Source organism: Papio anubis, chromosome 5 (genome assembly GCF_008728515.1).
Source record: "Papio anubis isolate 15944 chromosome 5, Panubis1.0, whole genome shotgun sequence".
NCBI classification, from domain to species: Eukaryota; Metazoa; Chordata; class Mammalia; order Primates; family Cercopithecidae; genus Papio; species Papio anubis.
In genome coordinates, this window is record NC_044980.1 from 151,510 (window position 1) to 170,085 (window position 18,576).

An 18,576-nucleotide genomic window follows, 5' to 3' on the forward strand; every position below is an offset into this window, starting at 1 on the left:
CAGTCCACCCCATCTAGGCCCATCCCTCACTGTCCACCCCAGCCAGGTCTGCCCCCACCATCCACCTGCAGCACCTGCTTTCCTGGACCCCGATGTCTGCAATAAAGTCTTTTTAGGCCCCGTGCCAGCTCCTGCTGGCCCTCCCTCATCATCACGTGGCCTGGCCCAGTCTAGAAGGGCTGTGACTGCCCCCCATGGGTCCCCTGTTTCCCCTGGACCCCTCCTGGAATCTGAACCTGGCAGGTGCCATCCATATTCCCCTGCCCCCTCCAGCTGGGCCTGGGGCCTCGTGCTGGGTCGCATTCTGACAGGCGGACTCTTAAACTCAGCCGCCATTTCGGAGAGGAGGAGAGGACGTTTGTGCAATTCTCACTACATCCACTGTTTCCCGTCAGAAGGAGAGAGAGTCCAGGCCGGGCCGCCAGGAAGGCGTTCGTGGGAGGAGGGCTGGTTTCAGAAGTGGGCAGGCGGGAGAGAAGATGCACCCGGGATGAGTCCCGGTTGGTTTGCCTGAAGACACCTGAGCATCGCCATAGGAAGCACAGCCTCAGGCAAGGTCGTGGGAGCGTCTGACAGGACTCTCGTGGTGACAGGCAAGCAGGAAATGATGAAATCGTCCAAATAACGCAGTCACACCATTTGTCCAAGTAGATTTTAACATTCTTGAGGGAGAAAATTCCCATTGCGTGTGGATGGCCTGTTCACACCTACATTTCCCTAATTAAACACCCCACAGACACCCCAGGCCCGGGCTGCATGTGCCCTTGCTGTGTGGCCAGATCTCAGGGTTAGTGTATGATCAAAGAGAGGGGCCAGCAGGAGAGAGTGGGGGGCGCACAGAGCCAGGGGCGGAGGCCGCAGAGGCGCCACCAAGGCGAGAGCCTGAGAGTTCCCAGTACCCAATGCCCTGTTAAAGCTGCCAAGTACCGCCACATGGGGACTGCTTTCCTTTTGTTTGGGCAGTGTGGGAAATGTTGACTCACCTAAGTGATGTTCAGGTAAGAAAATCGGAGAGGAAAATTTAGTGTAATGATTAGTCCAGTGATCCGTTGTTAAGAATGCTAGAAGGAAAGAACGTGTTATTATTTTAAACGATCAGACTAGTGAAGTCTATTTGGAAGTTCTCAGTCTGGAAGGAAGGAAGGAAACGGAAAGGTGCCCAGTCCTTCACTCGGAAGCCCTGTCCGCACTGGCACGTGGTATACTCTAGCTGGCGGCAGCCCAAGAGCAGACGTGGGGAGTTGGAGAAGGTTTCAGATCAATTCACAAATGATTAATGACTCAGGGCACTGAGGCGCTTGGCGCTCCTCCCACGCCTTCCGAAGGTGATTTTCCCAACAGTGGGACTCAGGCTCCCCTGAAACAGGCCCCAGTGACTCTTGGGAAGCAAGGGGGACAGTCGTAACGTGCTCAGGTCTGCTGGGGGTTTTCTGGATTTCGAACCCACTTTATAAAGCAGATCACTGGACGAAGGATGTCAGGTTCCTGCTGGCGCATGTAGTCAGGGAGTGGATGTTCCACCATGAAAGGCCACAAAGGCCAGAGTGGTTGTGATGCATGGTGGTGCGGCTCTTTGTCCTAGATAATGGGTATGCCTGACTTTGTCGGTAACCACAAAAGGGACTGAGTTTCCTACACAATGTACCAAACATGCCGTGTCATAAATTTGACAACTAAGATATTAGCAGGAGTAGATCTGAAAGGGCTTTATCGTGCGTTTTTACTACAGGTCCTCAGGAAGTAACCGTGAGGCCTGGGTGAGACGCTGGCCATGTCTTCTGGGCCCTAAGTCAGAAAAGGCTGCTGAGCTACCCCACTGACAGCACTTCCTCCACATGCCACGAATGCCATGTGCGGTGCTGGCTCCTGCACCCAGTGTTCCTCAGGGTTGGCAAATGAAACGTATCCTTGGGAGTTGCTGGCCCCCTGGCCCCCAGGGGTCCCAGCCAGCCTTCCTGCATTGCCACTTCCTTCTTGGGCAGCAGCCCACCCACCAGAGGGAGGTGGCAGAAATGGTTCCTGCAGAGAAATGAAAGGAACCCCTTCCCTGTAGGAACCTGGAGATTACTGATTAGCTGCATCCCACAAATTTGATATGCTGTGTTTTCATTTCAAAACCCCAACACAGGACCACATAACTCTGACCAGTTTACGGTTTCCCTACTTCTATAAATACTTATCAACACTGCCTAATATAAATTATAAAGTTATAAATTAAAGCTATTAATTTGCCTCAAAGGGACTGCATTAGCTGCATCCTACAAAGTTTGATATGCTGTGTTTTCATTTCATTCAGTTCAAAGTATTCCCTAATCCTTCTTTTGATTTCTATTTGACTAATGGGGCATTTTCAGAAGTTTGTTTTTTAATTTGAAATGTATGGAGGTTTGCTAGATATTTTTGTTATTGATTTCTAATTTAATTCTGTTTTGGCAAGATGATGTGCTTATACATCTTTAATATTTTAAAATATATTGAGACTTGTTTATGACCTACTAGATGGTTTACATTGGTGAATGTTCCACGTGCGCCTAGAAAGAATATGTATTATGCTGTCTGGTTGGAGAGTTGCATAAATGTCAGAGAGGTCATGTTAGGTCATTGTATTGTTCAGGTTTTCTACATCCTTACTGGTTTTCTGTCCACTTACTCTATCAGTTACTGAGAAAGGGGTACTGAAATCTCAACTATAATTGTAGATTTGTCTATTTCTTTTCACTTCTATCAGTATTTGCTTCATTCATGTATTTTGAAACTCTGCTCTGAAGTGCATACATGTTTATTATTATTAGTCTTTGAATTGACCACTTGACCATTTGAACTATCCTTGCAGGTTAGATTCTCATGCTGAAGTCTACTTTGTCTGACAGTAATATGGCCACCCCAACTTTCTTATGATTGCTGTTTGTCTGGTATTATCTTTTCCAGCCTTTTATTTTTAAACTATATGGGCATTATATATAAAATGGATTTATTGTAGACACCATCGGGTTGGTTGTGCTTTTTATCCAATATGGCAATCTCTGTTTTTAAATTAGAATTTCCATTCAATAATTGTCAGCATGGCTGGCTTTAAGTCTTTCATTGTGCTAATTTTTTGCCCCATCTCTTCTTTGTTTCTTGTTTCCTCTGTTTATTCCCTGTTTTGAATTAATTTTTTAGGCTTTCATTTTATCAACATTATTAGCTAATAAACTATAGCTTTCTGTTTTCATTTTTTCGTGGATTTTATAGGATTTACAACATTGACGTTTAACTTATCACAGTCTGTCTTCAAGTGACGTGATACTGTTTCACAGAACAGAAGGGCCTACAACAGTAGACTTCTGTTTCCCTCACGTCCTTTGTGCAATTGTCGCCATAGATTTTATTTCTACAGTATGTATCAACTCCATGACACCTTGCTGCTGCTTCTGCTTTAAGCATTTACATTTTGAACAAATCTAACACAGAAAAGAAGTTTTTTTTTTAAATTTTTATATTTACTTGCATAGTCACAATCTTTAGTGCTGTCCGATCCTGTATGTAGATCAGGGTTTCCATTTAAGACCATCTTCCTTCCATCTAAAGCATTTCCTTTAACATTTCTTGTAGTGTAGACTTGCTGGCCATGATTCAGCTTGGACTTTACACAAAAATATTTTGTCTTCTTGAGGGGTTATTGTGATAAACTATACATAGCATTGTTTACCATCTTAGCCATTTTTAAGTGCACAGTTCAGTGTCATTAGGTACATTCACATGTTGTGCAACCATGACTATCATCCATTGGAACTTTCCCCTTCTCCAAAGCTGAAATTTTGTCCCCATTAAACACTAAGTCCCCATCCTCCCTCACCACAGCCCCTGGCAGCTACCATTTCTGCAGCTACTTTCTGTCTCTGTGAATTTGTCTACTCTAGGTCCCTCCTCTGAGTAGAATCACTTATTTTTTTGTGACTGGCTTATTTTACTTAGCATATGTCTTCAAGGTTTATTGAAGAATTTCAGAACCAGAATTTCATTCCTTTTTAAGGCCAAATAATATTCCAATTCCATCGTATGGATATATCATGTTTTGTTTATCCATTTATCTTTTTCCTTTTTAGAGACAGGATCTCACTCTGTTGTCCAGGCTGGAGTGTGCAGTGGTATGATCACTGCTCACTGCAGCCTTGACCTTCTGGGCTCAAGCAATCCTCCTGCCTCAGATTCCCATGTAGCTGGGACTACAGGTATGTGACACCACATCCAGCTAATTTTTAAAAATTTTGTATAAAGTGGGGTCTTGCCATGTTGCCCAGGCCTGTCTTAAACTCCTGGGCTCAAGTAATCCTCCCGCCTCAGCCTCCCAGAGCACTGCGATTACAAATGTGAACCACCACACCTGGCCAGATCTATTTATCTCTTGATGGACATTTGGGTTGCTTCCACCTTTTGGCTACTGTGAAAACATGCTGCTGTGAACTTCAGTATTGAGTACCTACTTTCACTGCTTTTGAGTGGATACCCAGAAGTTGAATTGCTGGAGCCATGTGATGATTCTGTGTTTAATTTTTTGAGGAACCACCACACTGTTTCCCACTGTGGATGCAAATCAGAACAAGGGTTCCAATTTCCCCACATCCTTGACAACACTTAGAACTTCCTGCTTGTTTATTTTGATAATAGCCATCCTAATGGGTGTGAAGTGGTCTCTCACTGTGTTTTTGATTTCTATTTCCATAATGATTAGAGACTATTGGGCATCTCTTCTTGTGTTTATTGGCCATTTGTATACCTTCTTTGGAGCAATATCTATTCAAGTCCTTTGCCTATTTTTGAATTGGGCTGTCAGTTTTTTTTGTTGTTGAGTTTTTGGAGTTCTTTACATATTTTAGATATTATTCTCTTATCAGATTAATAGATGATTTGCAAATACTTTCTCTCATTCTGTAGTTTTCCTTTTCACTCTGTTGATAGCAGCCTTCAATGCACAAAAGTTTTAAATTTTGATGAAGTCCAATTCATCTTTTGTGTCATATCTAAGAAACCATTGCCAAGTCCAAGATTATGAAAATTTACCCTATGTTCTCTTCCAAGAGTTTTATGGTTTTAGCCCTTATATTTGGCTCTTTGATCCATTTTGGTTTAATTTTTGTATATCATGTGAAGTGGCTGTTGACTGATTTTCCTCTGGTTGTAGAACACATTTCTTGCTTCTTGTCATGTCTAGTAATTTTTTATTAGATGCTAGACTTGGTGAGTTTTATACTAATGGGTACTTGGTGGTTGTTGTCCTTGTTTAGAGAGTGTTAGATTTGTTCTAATGGGAGGTTAATGTGCTTTGGCACAATTTTATCCTTTGGAAGCTTGTTTCACCCCCTCATTGCCTTGGCTCCCTCTTGGTAAAACGGGGTGAGAGGGCTGCTGTGAGGTCATCACAATGATGCGTGGGAGGCCCGAGCATGCCTGGATCACCACCAGTGGCTCCACTGTCACCCAATTGAAGAATTCACCAGGAAAAAGAGCCCAGCAGAAATTGGGAGGTGCCGTGCCTTTTCCACTCCCAGTGAACATCCTTGGGCCAATGCTTTTCTGGTCCTCCCAACTATTTATGGCTTATGAAATGCCTGCATGTGAGCCCCATGCCCCTTCCCGGACGTCCTTTGATTGTCTCGCCCACCCTGCCCTCAGAAGCATGGACATGCTGGGAGCCACACAGCTTTCCCCGGCTCCTGGCATGGCTGATTCCCATGCTGTGGTTAGCTGTGAGGACCCCTCTTCTCAGGTTGACAGCACTCAGGAGTGTCCAGTTCTCTAAATTGTCTGTGGGATTTCAAATAACCTCAAAGCACAGTGACTTTCTAATCTCGAGAAGGGGCTCGACCCAGCGTGTTGAGGTGCTGCTTCTGAAGTTGCTTTCATGTTTGATGCTGAGCCAGCTGTGCATGCTGTGGACGCAACCTTGTGAGAAGGCCCCGAGAGTGGCAGCGCACTTTCCCTGGGCCTCCGCCTCAGGTTCAGGAGGGCCTGTGCCACGTAGGGGCATTGGCTGAGTTTGCCTTTTCTCCAGGCACATGGGAAAGAGGAGAGGGTGTGCTGTCTGGTCTGAGTGTGTAATCCATGCATGTGTGTGTGCGAGGCACCGAGGCTGCCAAGGCATGGGCTGGTGGCATGCTGGGGTCAGTGACACCATGGGCAGTGAGTGAGGAGTGGTCCGGGCTGCATGAAGTTGCTGTGAGGCCTCAGAGGCTGTCCGTGGTAAGGCCTTGCTGGGGGAGCAGAGCGATGGGGACTCGGCCAGCAGGGGCAGAGCCTAGTGTGTGGCCGGAGTGAGAAGAAGGCCCTGGGAGTCTCCACTGCCCCAGGAAGGGCAGGCGTGACCTCCACCGGCTCAGGCGACTTCCCCTGCACAGTGTGGGTGACAGACAGCCTCCTGACTGAGCGACTTGCCCTCGGAGAAGAGCAGAGAATGGTGGTGACGGTTTCAGTGGTGCAGCCATCTGTCCACCCGGCCAACCTGGGGCCTGTGCCTGGACACCCTCCAGGATAGGACGGAAGCACTGTCCAGCCCTTTCAGGGCTCGTGGGGCCTTCCCTGTTGGCAGCAGCCAGGGTGTCTGGTATGATTCTGGAGTGTGAAGAGCCAAATTCCTGGGACATGGCCCTGGAATGCCTCGCAGCTGGTGGAAAGCTCCCGAGGCTGCAGTCGGCCGGGCTCCCTCATGGGTGTCCGGTGTTATCTCCCGGGGACCTCAGTGGACCCACAACAGAAGCAAACCTGGGCAGTGGGAGCTCCTCTCATAACGCGGCTCCTGGGTGTTGCGGCTCCTGACTCGACGGTGGCAGCGGCACGGCTGTTACAGTCGTCTTGGCCTCAAGTCACCGTCTGCAATGGTGACGCAGCCTGCTGCACGTAGCCTGGTGCATGTTCTCCCGTAGAGAGTGTCACCGGGATGGAATGAGTTCCCACAGAAAGGGGGCCCAGGGTCTGTGCCTGGAGCAAGGAGCACGGCCGATGGTCAGCTCCATCCCTCACCCTCTGTTCTGCCCTTTGTGAGGGATCCTGCAAAAAACAGTGGAACTGCGAGTGATTCCTGCTGGAGCAGAGTCATCCACTAAACCTGTTCCTCATTGAATCCTCATAGCAGCAGGGGCTGTGAGCAGGTGTCGTGAACCGTCCCCTCAGAAAACAGTGCTGGCTGGAGGCTGTGTGCTTGGTATTATTGCTAGAGTTTGCTCAGCCTCATCCCTGGAGCGGGACCCTGGGGCCATCCTGTGGGCAGCAGTGGGTACCCAGCATTGCTCAGCAACTTTCTTTTGGTTTCTGTGGCTCCTTTTCTTCAAAAACCCAAGGTGCCCTTTCTCTCCCCAGCTCCAATGAGCAAAGGTGCCAAGGGCAGAGGGTGAGGCGGGGCTTCCTGGGCCTCCCATGTGCTCCGCGGGTTTCAAGGGCAGCCCTGACACCTCTGCCAGGGCCTGTGGGCCAGACCTCCCTGGAGGGCATCTCTTGTCCATCAGACTGGATGTTTTCTGCCCTGCTGAGATGGGGAGGGCAGGTCCCTGGGCAAGCTCAGCCGTCCAGTTCCAGGTGGGTTGACAGCCACCCACAGAGGCCCCCGCTGACTCCCCTCTGCAGGCGTGGCGTGCTGCACCTCCACCAGAGCCATGGCATCGACGACCTGGGGCCTCCACGGTGGCAGCTCACAGCCTGCCTGGTGCTGGTCATCGTGCTGCTCTACTTCAGCCTCTGGAAGGGTGTGAAGACCTCGGGGAAGGTGAGGCTCAGGGTCACCAACTGGGCCTGTAGACATGGGGCCACCAAGTGGACATGTGGCCGTGGCTGGCCAGGAGATGCACATGTGGCCTCAGTTGGGTTTTGTGCTACAAATGTGGCCATGGCCAGGTTGGGGTGGACACATGGCCATGGTTGAGTTTGGGGGACACCTGTGGCCATGATCAGGTTGGGAGTGTACACGTGGCCATGGTTGGGGGTACACCTGTGGCTGTGCTGGGTTGGCTTGGGTAGACACATGGCCGTGGCTGGGTGGGGGGAAGGTGGACACGTGGCCGTGGCTGGGCTGGGTGGACACAGGGCACCGTCGGGTTTTGGGTCCATATGTGGCTGTGTTTGGGGAAGGGCCTCAGGAGGGAAGCACCCACGGCAGTGTTTCTGGCAGGAGGGCACACACAACGTGGTTTTTTTTGTTGATAAAAATACTTTGGGAGGCTGAGGCAGGTGGATGACCTGAGGTCAGGAGTTCAAGACCATCCTGGCCAACATGATGAAACCCTGTCTCTACTAAAAGTACAAAATTAGCCGTGCGTGGTAGCATGTGCCTGTAATCCCAGCTACATGGGAAGCTGAGGCAGGAGAATTGCTTGAACCCAGGAGGCACAGGTTGCAGTGAGCTGAGATCATGCCATTGCACTCCAGCCTGGGCAAAAAGAGCGAAACTCCATCTCAAAAAAAAAAATAAATAAAATAAATACTTTTTCTTTTTTTTTTTTTTTTTTTTGAGACGGAGTCTCGCTCTGTCGCCCAGGCTGGAGTGCAGTGGCGCGATCTCGGCCCACTGCAAGCTCCGCCTCCCGGGCTTACGCCATTCTCCTGCCTCAGCCTCCCGAGTAGCTGGGACCACAGGCGCCCGCCACCTCGCCCGGCTAGTTTTTTGTATTTTTTAGTAGAGACGGGGTTTCACCATATTCGCCAGGATGGTCTCGATCTCCTGACCTCGTGATCCGCCCGTCTCGGCCTCCCAAAGTGCTGGGATTACAGGCTTGAGCCACCGCGCCCGGCCAAAATAAATACTTTTTCTTAAAACCAGTTTTGACCAAGGTATGCCCCTCCCTTGGAATAGTGTGTGTAGTATGGCACCAGCCATGGGAGCCTCCCGCAGGGACACAGCCCAGAGCTACCTTTCATCGTCCCACAGTGCCATTCACCAGTGTCAATCCACTCATCCCACGCATCAGAAAACCCCCATCAGCCACTCCCAGCTACTCTGGTGGACCGAATGCAGAAAAGGAATGTGCTTTCCCTGCCAAGCTGTTCTTCCCATTCCATCCCTGGGAGGGTGTGCGGGACGGAAAGCGTTTGACCTTCTCACTCCAATGAGCATTTGCTGAGCTGGCGTCCCAGGAGATGTTTGGGAACTGGGCCTCCCAGTCAGAGGACAAGCTGTCAGGGCAACCTAGTGCCCATGTGCCGGTGTCTGCTCCCACCGAGGGCCCTACCTGTGCAGCCTGGTGACACTGTCCTCTCCTGCAGGTGGTGTGGATCACAGCCACCATGCCATACGTGGTCCTCACTGCCCTGCTCCTGCGTGGGGTCACCCTCCCTGGGGCTATAGACGGCATCAGAGCGTACCTGAGCGTCGACTTCTACCGGCTCTGCGAGGCGTCTGTGAGTACAACCCGCTCACTGCTTCACAGTCCACAGGGGCTCTGACGTTCCCAGGTTTCCATATTCATTGCCTGCCAGGGCTGAGATGTATCAGAGTTGCGGAAACCAGGGTTCTTTCCTCAGGAAGCCAAATCTCAAATACCCATGATACAGTATGAGTCATCTAAATCAGATTACATCGAAAACTCCATCTAGAGTCAGGCTGCAGATTTGGTCAGCAAAAGAAGAAATAATTCGGGGTTAAAATGTTTGGAGAAGGCCTCCTGGAGAGAGACTTGGTTGGGCCATGGGGGATGGGTCCCTTGTCAAGAAAGGGAAGAGAAGGGGCTGCACCATTTCTGACCAACAGGCCCAGAAACAGAAGCAGCCGTTGGCGGAAGGCTGGCATGACAAAAATGGCAGCTCACTTCGGGCATTGTTGGAAATCAGGTGGACTAGGTGGAGGAGGTGGCAGGCCCCAAAGCCACCCAGGGGCGTCCATGTTGCTGTGAGAGGACGATGCAGCAAGAGGGGTGGGGCCATCTCAGCTGGAGTGTGAGGCAGGAGGCCATTGAGAAGTGCTGCCCTATGTGGGTGGGCCGGTGGTGCCAGGTCTGGGGTCATGAGGCAAGTGTAAACCCAAGGCAGAAGTGGGAAGGAAGAGAGACAGGATAGGCAGGCATGGCTGCAAGCCTCCCAGGAAGCCCCAGGGAGGTAGTAGCTGACAGGTCCAGTGGGAGAAGGCACCTGGACATGGCACCTATGAGCCTGCAAAGCAGCTGGGTGGGGGTGGGGGTGGAAGTGTGTCTGTAGCACTGAAGGGGAAGCCCCTGTGGAGACAGGAGCCATAGGTGCAGCAGGCATGTGGTCCACGGGAGCCACAGAAGAGAGAGGAGCACAACCAGGGCAGCAAAATCAGTCGTGGCCAGGGACCCACAAGTGCAGAGCTGGAGCCGGACAAACCGTGAAGCCAGCAGTGTGTCAGGACCCCAGAAAGGCCAAAGTGAAGTCAAGGGGTGCATTTGCAGGAGCAGGACGTGTTATAGAATCAAACAAAAATGCCACAAGTACAATGCTCCAGCCAGGAAAAATAGGCAGCCCCATGAGAAGGCAAAACAAACACCAGTGCATGTGAAAAGATGTCCATTGGAGAACAAATTACACAGATGAGATGTCAAAAATTAGGTGGAGAGAGTGAATAGATTGGATGGATGGATGGGTGGATGGAAGGCTGGCTGGCTGGCTGGCTGGCTGGATGATAGGCAGGTAGGTGGATAGAGTGGATGGATGCATGGATGGACGGGTGGATGGACGGATGGATGGATGGATGGATGGATGGATGAGTAGGTAGGTAGGTGGATAGGATGGATGTATGGATGACAGTTAAGTAGGTGGATAAAATGGATAGATAGGATGGATGAATGGATGACTGATAGGTAAGTAGGTGGATAGAATGGGTGGATGATGGATGGGTAGATAGATGGATGGATGGATGATGAATGGATGATGGATGGATGAATAAGTGGATGAATGGTAGGTAGATAGCTGGATAGGATGGACGGATGGATAATGGATATAAGATGATAAGATGGGTGGATAAAGATGGATGGATATGGATAGGTAGATTGGTAGATGATGGATGGTGTATGAGATGAATAAATAAATGCGGTAGCTGGATCGCGTAGATGGATAGATGATGGATGGGTGATGGGTAGGTGGATGGATGGATGGAATAGAATAGATTGGATGGTGAAATAAATTGCATTGCTGAATCGAGATGGATGGATGGATGGTCGGATGTCGATTAGATTACTGGATGATGGGTGGATTGCTGGAAGATGGATGGATGGGTGGATGGATGAATGATAGGTAGGTAGTTATACAGGATGGATGGATGGATGGATGGATGAATGGTGAATGGGTGGATGAATGATAGGTGGGTAGCTGGATAGGATGGATGGATGGATGATGGATGGGTGGATGGATGATGGGTGGATTGCTGGATGATGGATGGATGGGTGGATGGATGAATGATAGGTAGGTAGTTGTACAGCATGGATGGATGGATGGATGGATGTGGATGGATGGATGGATGGATGAATGAGTGAATGGGTGGATGAATGATAGGTAGGTAGCTAGATAGGATGGATGGATGGATAATGGATGGATGATGGATGGGTGGATGGATGATGGATGGATTGCTGGATGATGGATGGATGGGTGGATGGATAGAATGATAGGTAGGTAGCTGGACAGCATGGATGGATGATGGATGGGTGGATGGATGGATGATAGGTAGGTAGGTAGATAGGATGGATATACAACAGGATGGATGGCGATAGATATGTACACACGCATGTACTTCATATATTCATAGATGATATATGGTTGATAGATTATAGAGATGACAGATAGATGATAGACTGGTGATTGATTGATAGATGACAGTGATAGATGACAGATAGATGGATGAGTGATTGATAGACACTAGATGATGGGTTGATGTATAGTGAAGAGAAATCAGGAAAGAAATGGAAGGAAAAGACAATTCCAGGTCCTGGAGTGTAAGTGCATGAGGTGAGGCCCAGGGAGGCAGCCGTGGGCACTGGCTCTGGGGTGGCACTGGGCAGAGGCCTGAGCTGCACACACAGCTCAGGGTGAGGAGGAGGCAGGTGTTCCCCTGTGACACCTGATCCAGCCTGCAGTCACTTGGCCAGGCAGGTGACTGATGACTAGCATGGGAGCCACATTAGGGTATGAACCTCTCCACCCACTGCCCACCCAGCCACTCTTGGCTTGGCTCCTCCCCTCATGCTGAGACACTGGCCATCTGCACAGCCCTGACTGCAGGGTATGGCCATCTGCCCCCAAACCCACTGTCCCAGGACCTGGGGTGGCCTTGAGGCTATGACATGCTGCCCGATGGACAGAGGGCCCCGCCCCCTCTGCAGCACCCAGTTCCCTCGTTCAGTCAAGCTCAGGCAAGCTTGACCTGGGACCTGGGATGCCCTGAGACCCACCTGACCTCCCCAGCAGGAGCACCTGGTGCCTCTGTCTCAGCATCCTGGCCCACAGGCCTGTACCATGGGCTTCATGGACTTGCAGGAACAGCCCTGGCTGACTAGTCCCTCAAATGCCTCCAAGGGGGTTTGGCTGCTCCTTCTCCCCCATCCGAGGCCCAGGCAGGGGCAAGGTGGGCATGTGAGTCACTGAATGGTCTCCACAGTGCCCTCACCTTAGCAGGTTGTGGCTGACTTTTTAAAATACACAGTGGTCCAATCATGGACCCACCCACCTTTCCTTTCACATCCAGAGTCGTGGGTGCCATCCACCAAGTTGGGCAGGCACAGCACCAGCGTCTAAGCTGCAGGTGGGCTCCTGGCCATGCCCAGGTGCCGCTGTGCACCTATACTGCTCGTGTTTCGGGAAAAATACAAAGCAGGTATTGCTGGTGTGCGTCCAATCAGGACACCATCATCATGTAGCGTGGATATGGATGTGGATGAGTCCATGCCTTTTTGAGGGTTATCAGGAAGCCGCCATCATGCAGTGTGTCGCTGATCCATGATGTTCTGAGGGTTATCAGGGCACCACCATCATGCAGCGTGTGGATGAGTTTATGCTGTTCTGGGGGTTTCGGAGCACTGCCGTCATGCAGCAGGGCACACATGGGACAGGGGGACACACTCAGGGGGTTGTGAAGCCGGACCCTGATCAAGGGAGGATGGAGACCCCGCTAGGGCTGGTGTGAGTGTGGATGAGTCCATGCTGTTCTGAGGGCTATCAGGACGCCGCCAGCATGTCGTGTGTGGATAAGTTCATGACTTTCCGAGAGCTATCAGGGTGCCGCCATGATGCAGCATGTGGATAGGTCCGTGCTGGTCTGAGGATTTTTAGTACGCTGCGGTTGTCCTGTGTGGATGGGTCTGTGCTGTTCTGAGGGCTATCATGGCTCCACAATCGTGTCCTGTGTGGATGGGTCCGTGCTGTTCTGAGGGTTTTTAGGACACTGCGGTTGTCCCTGTGTGGATAGGTCCAGTGCTGTTCTGGGGGTTTTAGGACACTGCGGTTGTCCTGTGTGGATGGAGTCCGTGCTGTTCTATGAGGGTTTTTAGGACACTGCGGTTGTCCTGTGTGGATGGGTCCGTGCTGTTCTGAGGGTTTTTAGGACACTGCGGTTGTCCTGTGTGGATGGGTCCGTGCTGTTCTGAGGGTTTTTAGGACACTGCGGTTGTCCTGTGTGGATGGGTCCGTGCTGTTCTGAGGGTTTTAGGACGCTGCGGTTGTCCTGTGTGGATGGGTCCGTGCTGTTCTGAGGGTTTTAGGACGCTGCGGTTGTCCTGTGTGGATGGGTCCGTGCTGTTCTGAGGGCTGTGGAGCAGGGCATCTCTGGTTCTGTGGAATCGCTGCCCTGGCACTCCATGGGGAATCCCAGATCAGTGAACACGGACAGCGCCCTGCTTCTCAGGCTCTTCCAGGCTGCTGACCCGGGAGGGTTCACTTCCTGAGGCTGCGTCTTCCACCAGTCGCGCTGCTGCCATTTGCCTCTTGAGGATGGTGTTGAGTTTAGAGGCCTCAGCGTGGGGCTGGGATGGGGAGGGTGCTCGGGTCCTGCGTTCTCCTGGGACAGCCTCTCACTGCCCTCTGGCTCTGCAGGTTTGGATCGACGCGGCCACCCAGGTGTGCTTCTCCCTGGGCGTGGGGTTTGGGGTCCTGATCGCCTTCTCCAGCTACAACAAGTTCACCAACAACTGCTACAGGTGAGCCCCTAGCAGGGCTAGGCAGGGGCCTCGTCGATACTGGGGACGGGTCGCTGACCTCCAGAAATAGCGCATTCCTGGATGAAGACAGGGCGGATCAACGGAACCCGCAAGCGTGGGAGCTGCGTGGCCTTTCAGACAGAAGCGACAGGGAGGGAGCCCCCAACACGATTTTGATTTCAGCTTTAAAGAAGGCACTGAAGCACGTGGGTGTGTCGCCTCCAGGGAGGGACCTGCCAAGGTTTGACCTGCGGCCAGATTCCCCACTGAGGACCCCGAGCAGCAAGGCCAGCCCCTCCTGGCACAAGGACACACCCTCCTCCCTCGCACCAGCCCCAGCGGGGTCTCTGTCCCCCCTCGCTCAGGGTCCAGCTTCACAACTCCCTGAGTGTGTCCCCCCATCCCATGTGCACCCTGTGTTACCAGCAGGCACCTGAAGCCCCGTGCTGGACCCCAAATCCTCCTAAAAACAGAAACAGAATTTTATCTGGGACCTGCTTTCTTTGACCTTTATGGACTTGTGCTTACTTTCTTCCACATCATGCGGATAGAAACACAGTAAAAATACAAGGACAGTGTTTGCAGCAGAATGGCCAGAGACCACAGACAAGCTCCACCGAGAGTGGGCGCTGGAGGGCAGGTCCCGAGGCAGCCCCTGCCTGCAGCCCACCTCCGTCCACCTGGGTCCAGGTGCTCTGCAGATGAAGTGTGTGGGGTCCTTCCACCCCGGCGACAGGCCACACAGGAACCCAGGAGGAGGACGCTGGTGCTCTGTCCGACCCCAGGACCCTCCCTGTTCCTCCCTTGCTTGCCTCCAGCCCTCTGGTTTCTCAGCCCTCAGAGTGGGGCCCCCAGGCCTGCAGCACCAGCACCCTTGGGAGTTTACGGGAAACGCAGGCCCTGAGACCCCATGAGAACCCCCCAGTCAGGATCTGCATCTTAGCAAGGTCCCCAGGAGGTGTGTGCTCCTGGAGGTTCTGGAAGCTCTGCCTTGGGTGAGGCGCCCACAGCAGGACTCGCGGGGCACAGGGGCAGTCGTCTGTTCTGCCCGCCCTGAGCCTTGATGGCTGAGCCTTGAGCAGCTCAGCCAGGGGGCCAAGGTGGTCCAAGGACAGCTCTGCCAGGCTGCTAAGGCCGTGCTCACTGAGAAAAGCGGCCCCTCCAAAGACCTCCCGCCCCCTTCCCCAGACACAGTAAATTAAGAATAATGACTGGAAAATTGCAGCTGCTGCAGCTCAGCTGGTTCCTGAGACGGCTTGTCTTGTTCTTCCAGGGACGCGATAGTCACCACCTCCATCAACTCCCTGACGAGCTTCTCCTCCGGCTTCGTCGTCTTCTCCTTCCTGGGGTACATGGCGCAGAAGCACAGCGTGCCCATCGGGGATGTGGCCAAGGACGGTGAGCCCCTCCTGCCACGCCTGGGCCTGCTCCGCGTAGCCCCCGGTGCCGAGCTCTCAGCAAAGCCTTTTTCCTTGTGAAAGAGGAAGGAGACGCACGGGCCCTGAGCGACGTCAGTGAGAGTTGCTGCCTCACTCTTGAAGGAGGCACAACCCAGTACAGACCTGCCCCCAACCCAGCGCCTTCCCTGCCCTGCCCCTCGCGGGCCCTCCACCCTGGGCTGCGGAGCCTCAAGCCCAAATGCAACTGAGCAGCACGGTTGGTGCCTTGGTCCCTCGGCTGCTCCTGCAGATGCCACATGGGGCTGAGCCACCAGGGTCTGGCGTGGATGTTGTCACTGAGGCCCTCTAGACGTTTGCTTGCCACGTGGTGTGGGAACGTGCAGCTCAGGGAAGGGGAGAAATGAGCTGCTCCAGCAACACCTGGAGGCAGGCTGGGGTGGCGCGAACGTCAGCTTGGCCACAGAGCAGCCAGGAGATCCCTGAGGCCTCCAGCACAGGGTGGCCCTGCCTGCTGCCCAGGCCGATGCATGACGCTGAGTGTCCCTGCACGCCTCGAGTTGTCTCTGAGAGGGTGGGGAGGGGTCCAGGTCTTGGGCAGGCTCAGGTGAGTTGCAGGGAGGCCTCAGCCGCAGCAGGAAGTGAGCCAGGTGGGATGAAGCCGGCAGGACGGGCACAGGTGCAGGGGCTGAGGGCGGGGAGGCCTCAGCCACAGCACGAAGTGAGCCAGGCAGGATGAAGCCGGCAGGACGGGCACAGATGCAGGGGCTGAGGGCAGGTCCAGGCACTCGGGGCCACTTGCCCGGCTCTGGTGCTTGCAGTGGAAAGCTGTGGCGTTGGCAGCCCTAACTTGGGCCAACCGAGGGCTCCAGGGAGTCCCGAGGCTTCTCTGTCTCTGTCAGCCAGCAGAACCCCCACCTGCCTCCAGGCCTGCTCTGCCACACGGATGTGGAGGAGGCCCTTTCCCTCCAGACACGGGCCCCTGGGTTGGGTGGGCTCCCATCCTGCGTCCCCATCCTTGCTTCCTCTGGACTGTCTTCTCTGGGGGTGGGGGTGGGGGGTAGTGGGGAGGCTACATTTGTGAGGAATGATTGTGCTCAGAAAAGCCCGTCTGGTGTGGGTGTTGTCGCTGACTGAGCTCTGCCTGGGTGTTGGGGCTCAGTGAGGGCAGGGAGCCACAAGCACCAAGCGGGGGCAGCCTTGACCCCATCTGAGTCTCACAGAGGGGGGCACTAGGACCCTCGCACCGCAGGTAGGAACAGGCTCGGAGACCTGAAAGCCCCTCCGTGCTTGCAACAGGAAGCCTGGGTCGGGGCTGGAGCTGCAGCTCAGAGGTGGGCCTCCGAAGCCCGTGTTCTTTCCTTTAGGAAAAAAAAATTCAGTCAAAGCGAGAGGAAGGGAGCATCATGCATATAAATGCAGGGCAGTGAAATTTACTCGGTGCCGCATTTATGCATTTTCTCCATTCTTTTTGCCCTTTATTATGATAAATTAGCATAGTTTGCAGAAACCTCTATTAACCCCTGAAAATAAAGTTGAATGTTCTGTGCATTGCATAACAAGCAAAGTAAATGTCATTTACAGGCGTAATTCTCAAGAAAACAGGGTGAAATGTTAACTCAGGTACAGAAATGAAGGCAAGGGTGTTGACATTACGTTCCCCGAGCTGATGAATATCTTCCCAGGCTCCTGGCTGGTTCCATCCAAGCCCCGGAACGTCTCAGGCAAGCCTGCCTCCCCCACCCTACATGGACACTGTCCCCGTCCACCAGGGTCTCCGGGAGCTGTGAGAGCCCAGGTCTGACCCCGCTGCTTGGCTGACAGTAAGGCCCCTGAAAGACCTTTGGGAACGGCCCCTGGCTCTGGCCTTTGATTATTTAAAAGGCCAGGCCCAGGCCTATTCCCGCAGGCTAGGGCCAGACATGTGCCTGCTGAGGACAGGGGACTCTGTTGCAGGCAGATTGGGCTCTGGAGACAGTGCCAGCCAGTGGAGGATGCAAGGCTTCTGAAATGGTCAATGGTCAATTGCCTATGGGACTGGTTTTTACTTTGGGGTCATCGGAGACCAAATTGCATTGACTTTGGTCGCGTGCCTGCCACGCTCTTATCCCCTCCACCTCCATTCAGGTCTGCCTGCTGGTAGCGGGAAGCACGCGTCAGCTCCCCAGAGAGCTGTGCAGGGACACCTCCTCTACCTTGGCCATGCCGCCCCTCACCTGGCGTGCCCCTAGCTTGCAGGGATAGCAAGGTTGCAGGTTTATCTCTTATCTTCGAAGCCACCATCTGGGCCCCTGTATCTGTCAGGATGTGCTGCTCCTCTGAGCCCTCAGGGCCCCAGCTGATAGGAGCCCGTCTCGATGTGGCCTCCGGGATGCCGTGGCAGGGGCAGTGGTTAAGGAACCACACACTCCTCTACCAAGCTTCACTCACAGGGACCCGCTCATCGTGGGTTCACACCGCATTGGCCAAGTGCAGCCATGTCTAACCTCATGGGAGGGTGGAAGGACCTCAGCTTCCTCGTGTGCCTGGAAGGCGGAGGTCAGGAACGTATCCCTAATGTTTTGCTAAATTTAGAAATTAGGCTACTGAATAGTGTGGACGTGTGTGATGTGTGTGTTCTTGTGTGTGTGTGTGTGCATGCCCGTGCGTGCGTCTATTTGTGTGTGTACACGTGGATGTGTTCTTGCATGGATGAGTTTGAATGCACAAATATGTGCGTGCACGTGCCTGCGTGTGTATCACATGATATGTGCAGGGAAAACTAACTAGAAGGACGTTAGCAGGTGTCCCTGGGATGAAGGGCAGGACCAGCCTGGAAATCCCTCCTGCCCTCCCCTTGTTTCTGCCCCTCCTTCTCCCCGCGCCCCCATAACCCGCGAGGACACAGGTAATTTGCAGGAGCTCCATTGCTGGGTGGTGGGCATGAACCAAAGCTCTCCCATCGGTTCTGGGTTTCTGTTTTCCTGAGTCCCAGGCCAGGGTCTGCTGGATGCACAGGAGGGAGGCTGTTCAGCAGGGCCACACCGCCCTAGTCTCTACAGGCCTGTGACAGGCCGTGTTGGCCTCTCGGGGCG

At 52.9% G+C, this 18,576-nt stretch overlaps 1 protein-coding gene across 1 annotated transcript in view; it reads left to right on the forward strand.

The window, feature by feature from the left end:
* SLC6A3 (solute carrier family 6 member 3) overlaps positions 1-18,576 on the forward strand; it is a 50,201-nt gene that overhangs the window by 13,047 nt on the left and 18,578 nt on the right. Inside the window, exons 5-8 of the mRNA XM_003899462.4 lie at positions 7,600-7,738; positions 9,232-9,366; positions 14,002-14,105; positions 15,379-15,503. Of these exons, the coding sequence (XP_003899511.1) occupies positions 7,600-7,738; positions 9,232-9,366; positions 14,002-14,105; positions 15,379-15,503 (503 nt within the window). The remainder of the gene's footprint in view (positions 1-7,599; positions 7,739-9,231; positions 9,367-14,001; positions 14,106-15,378; positions 15,504-18,576) is intronic.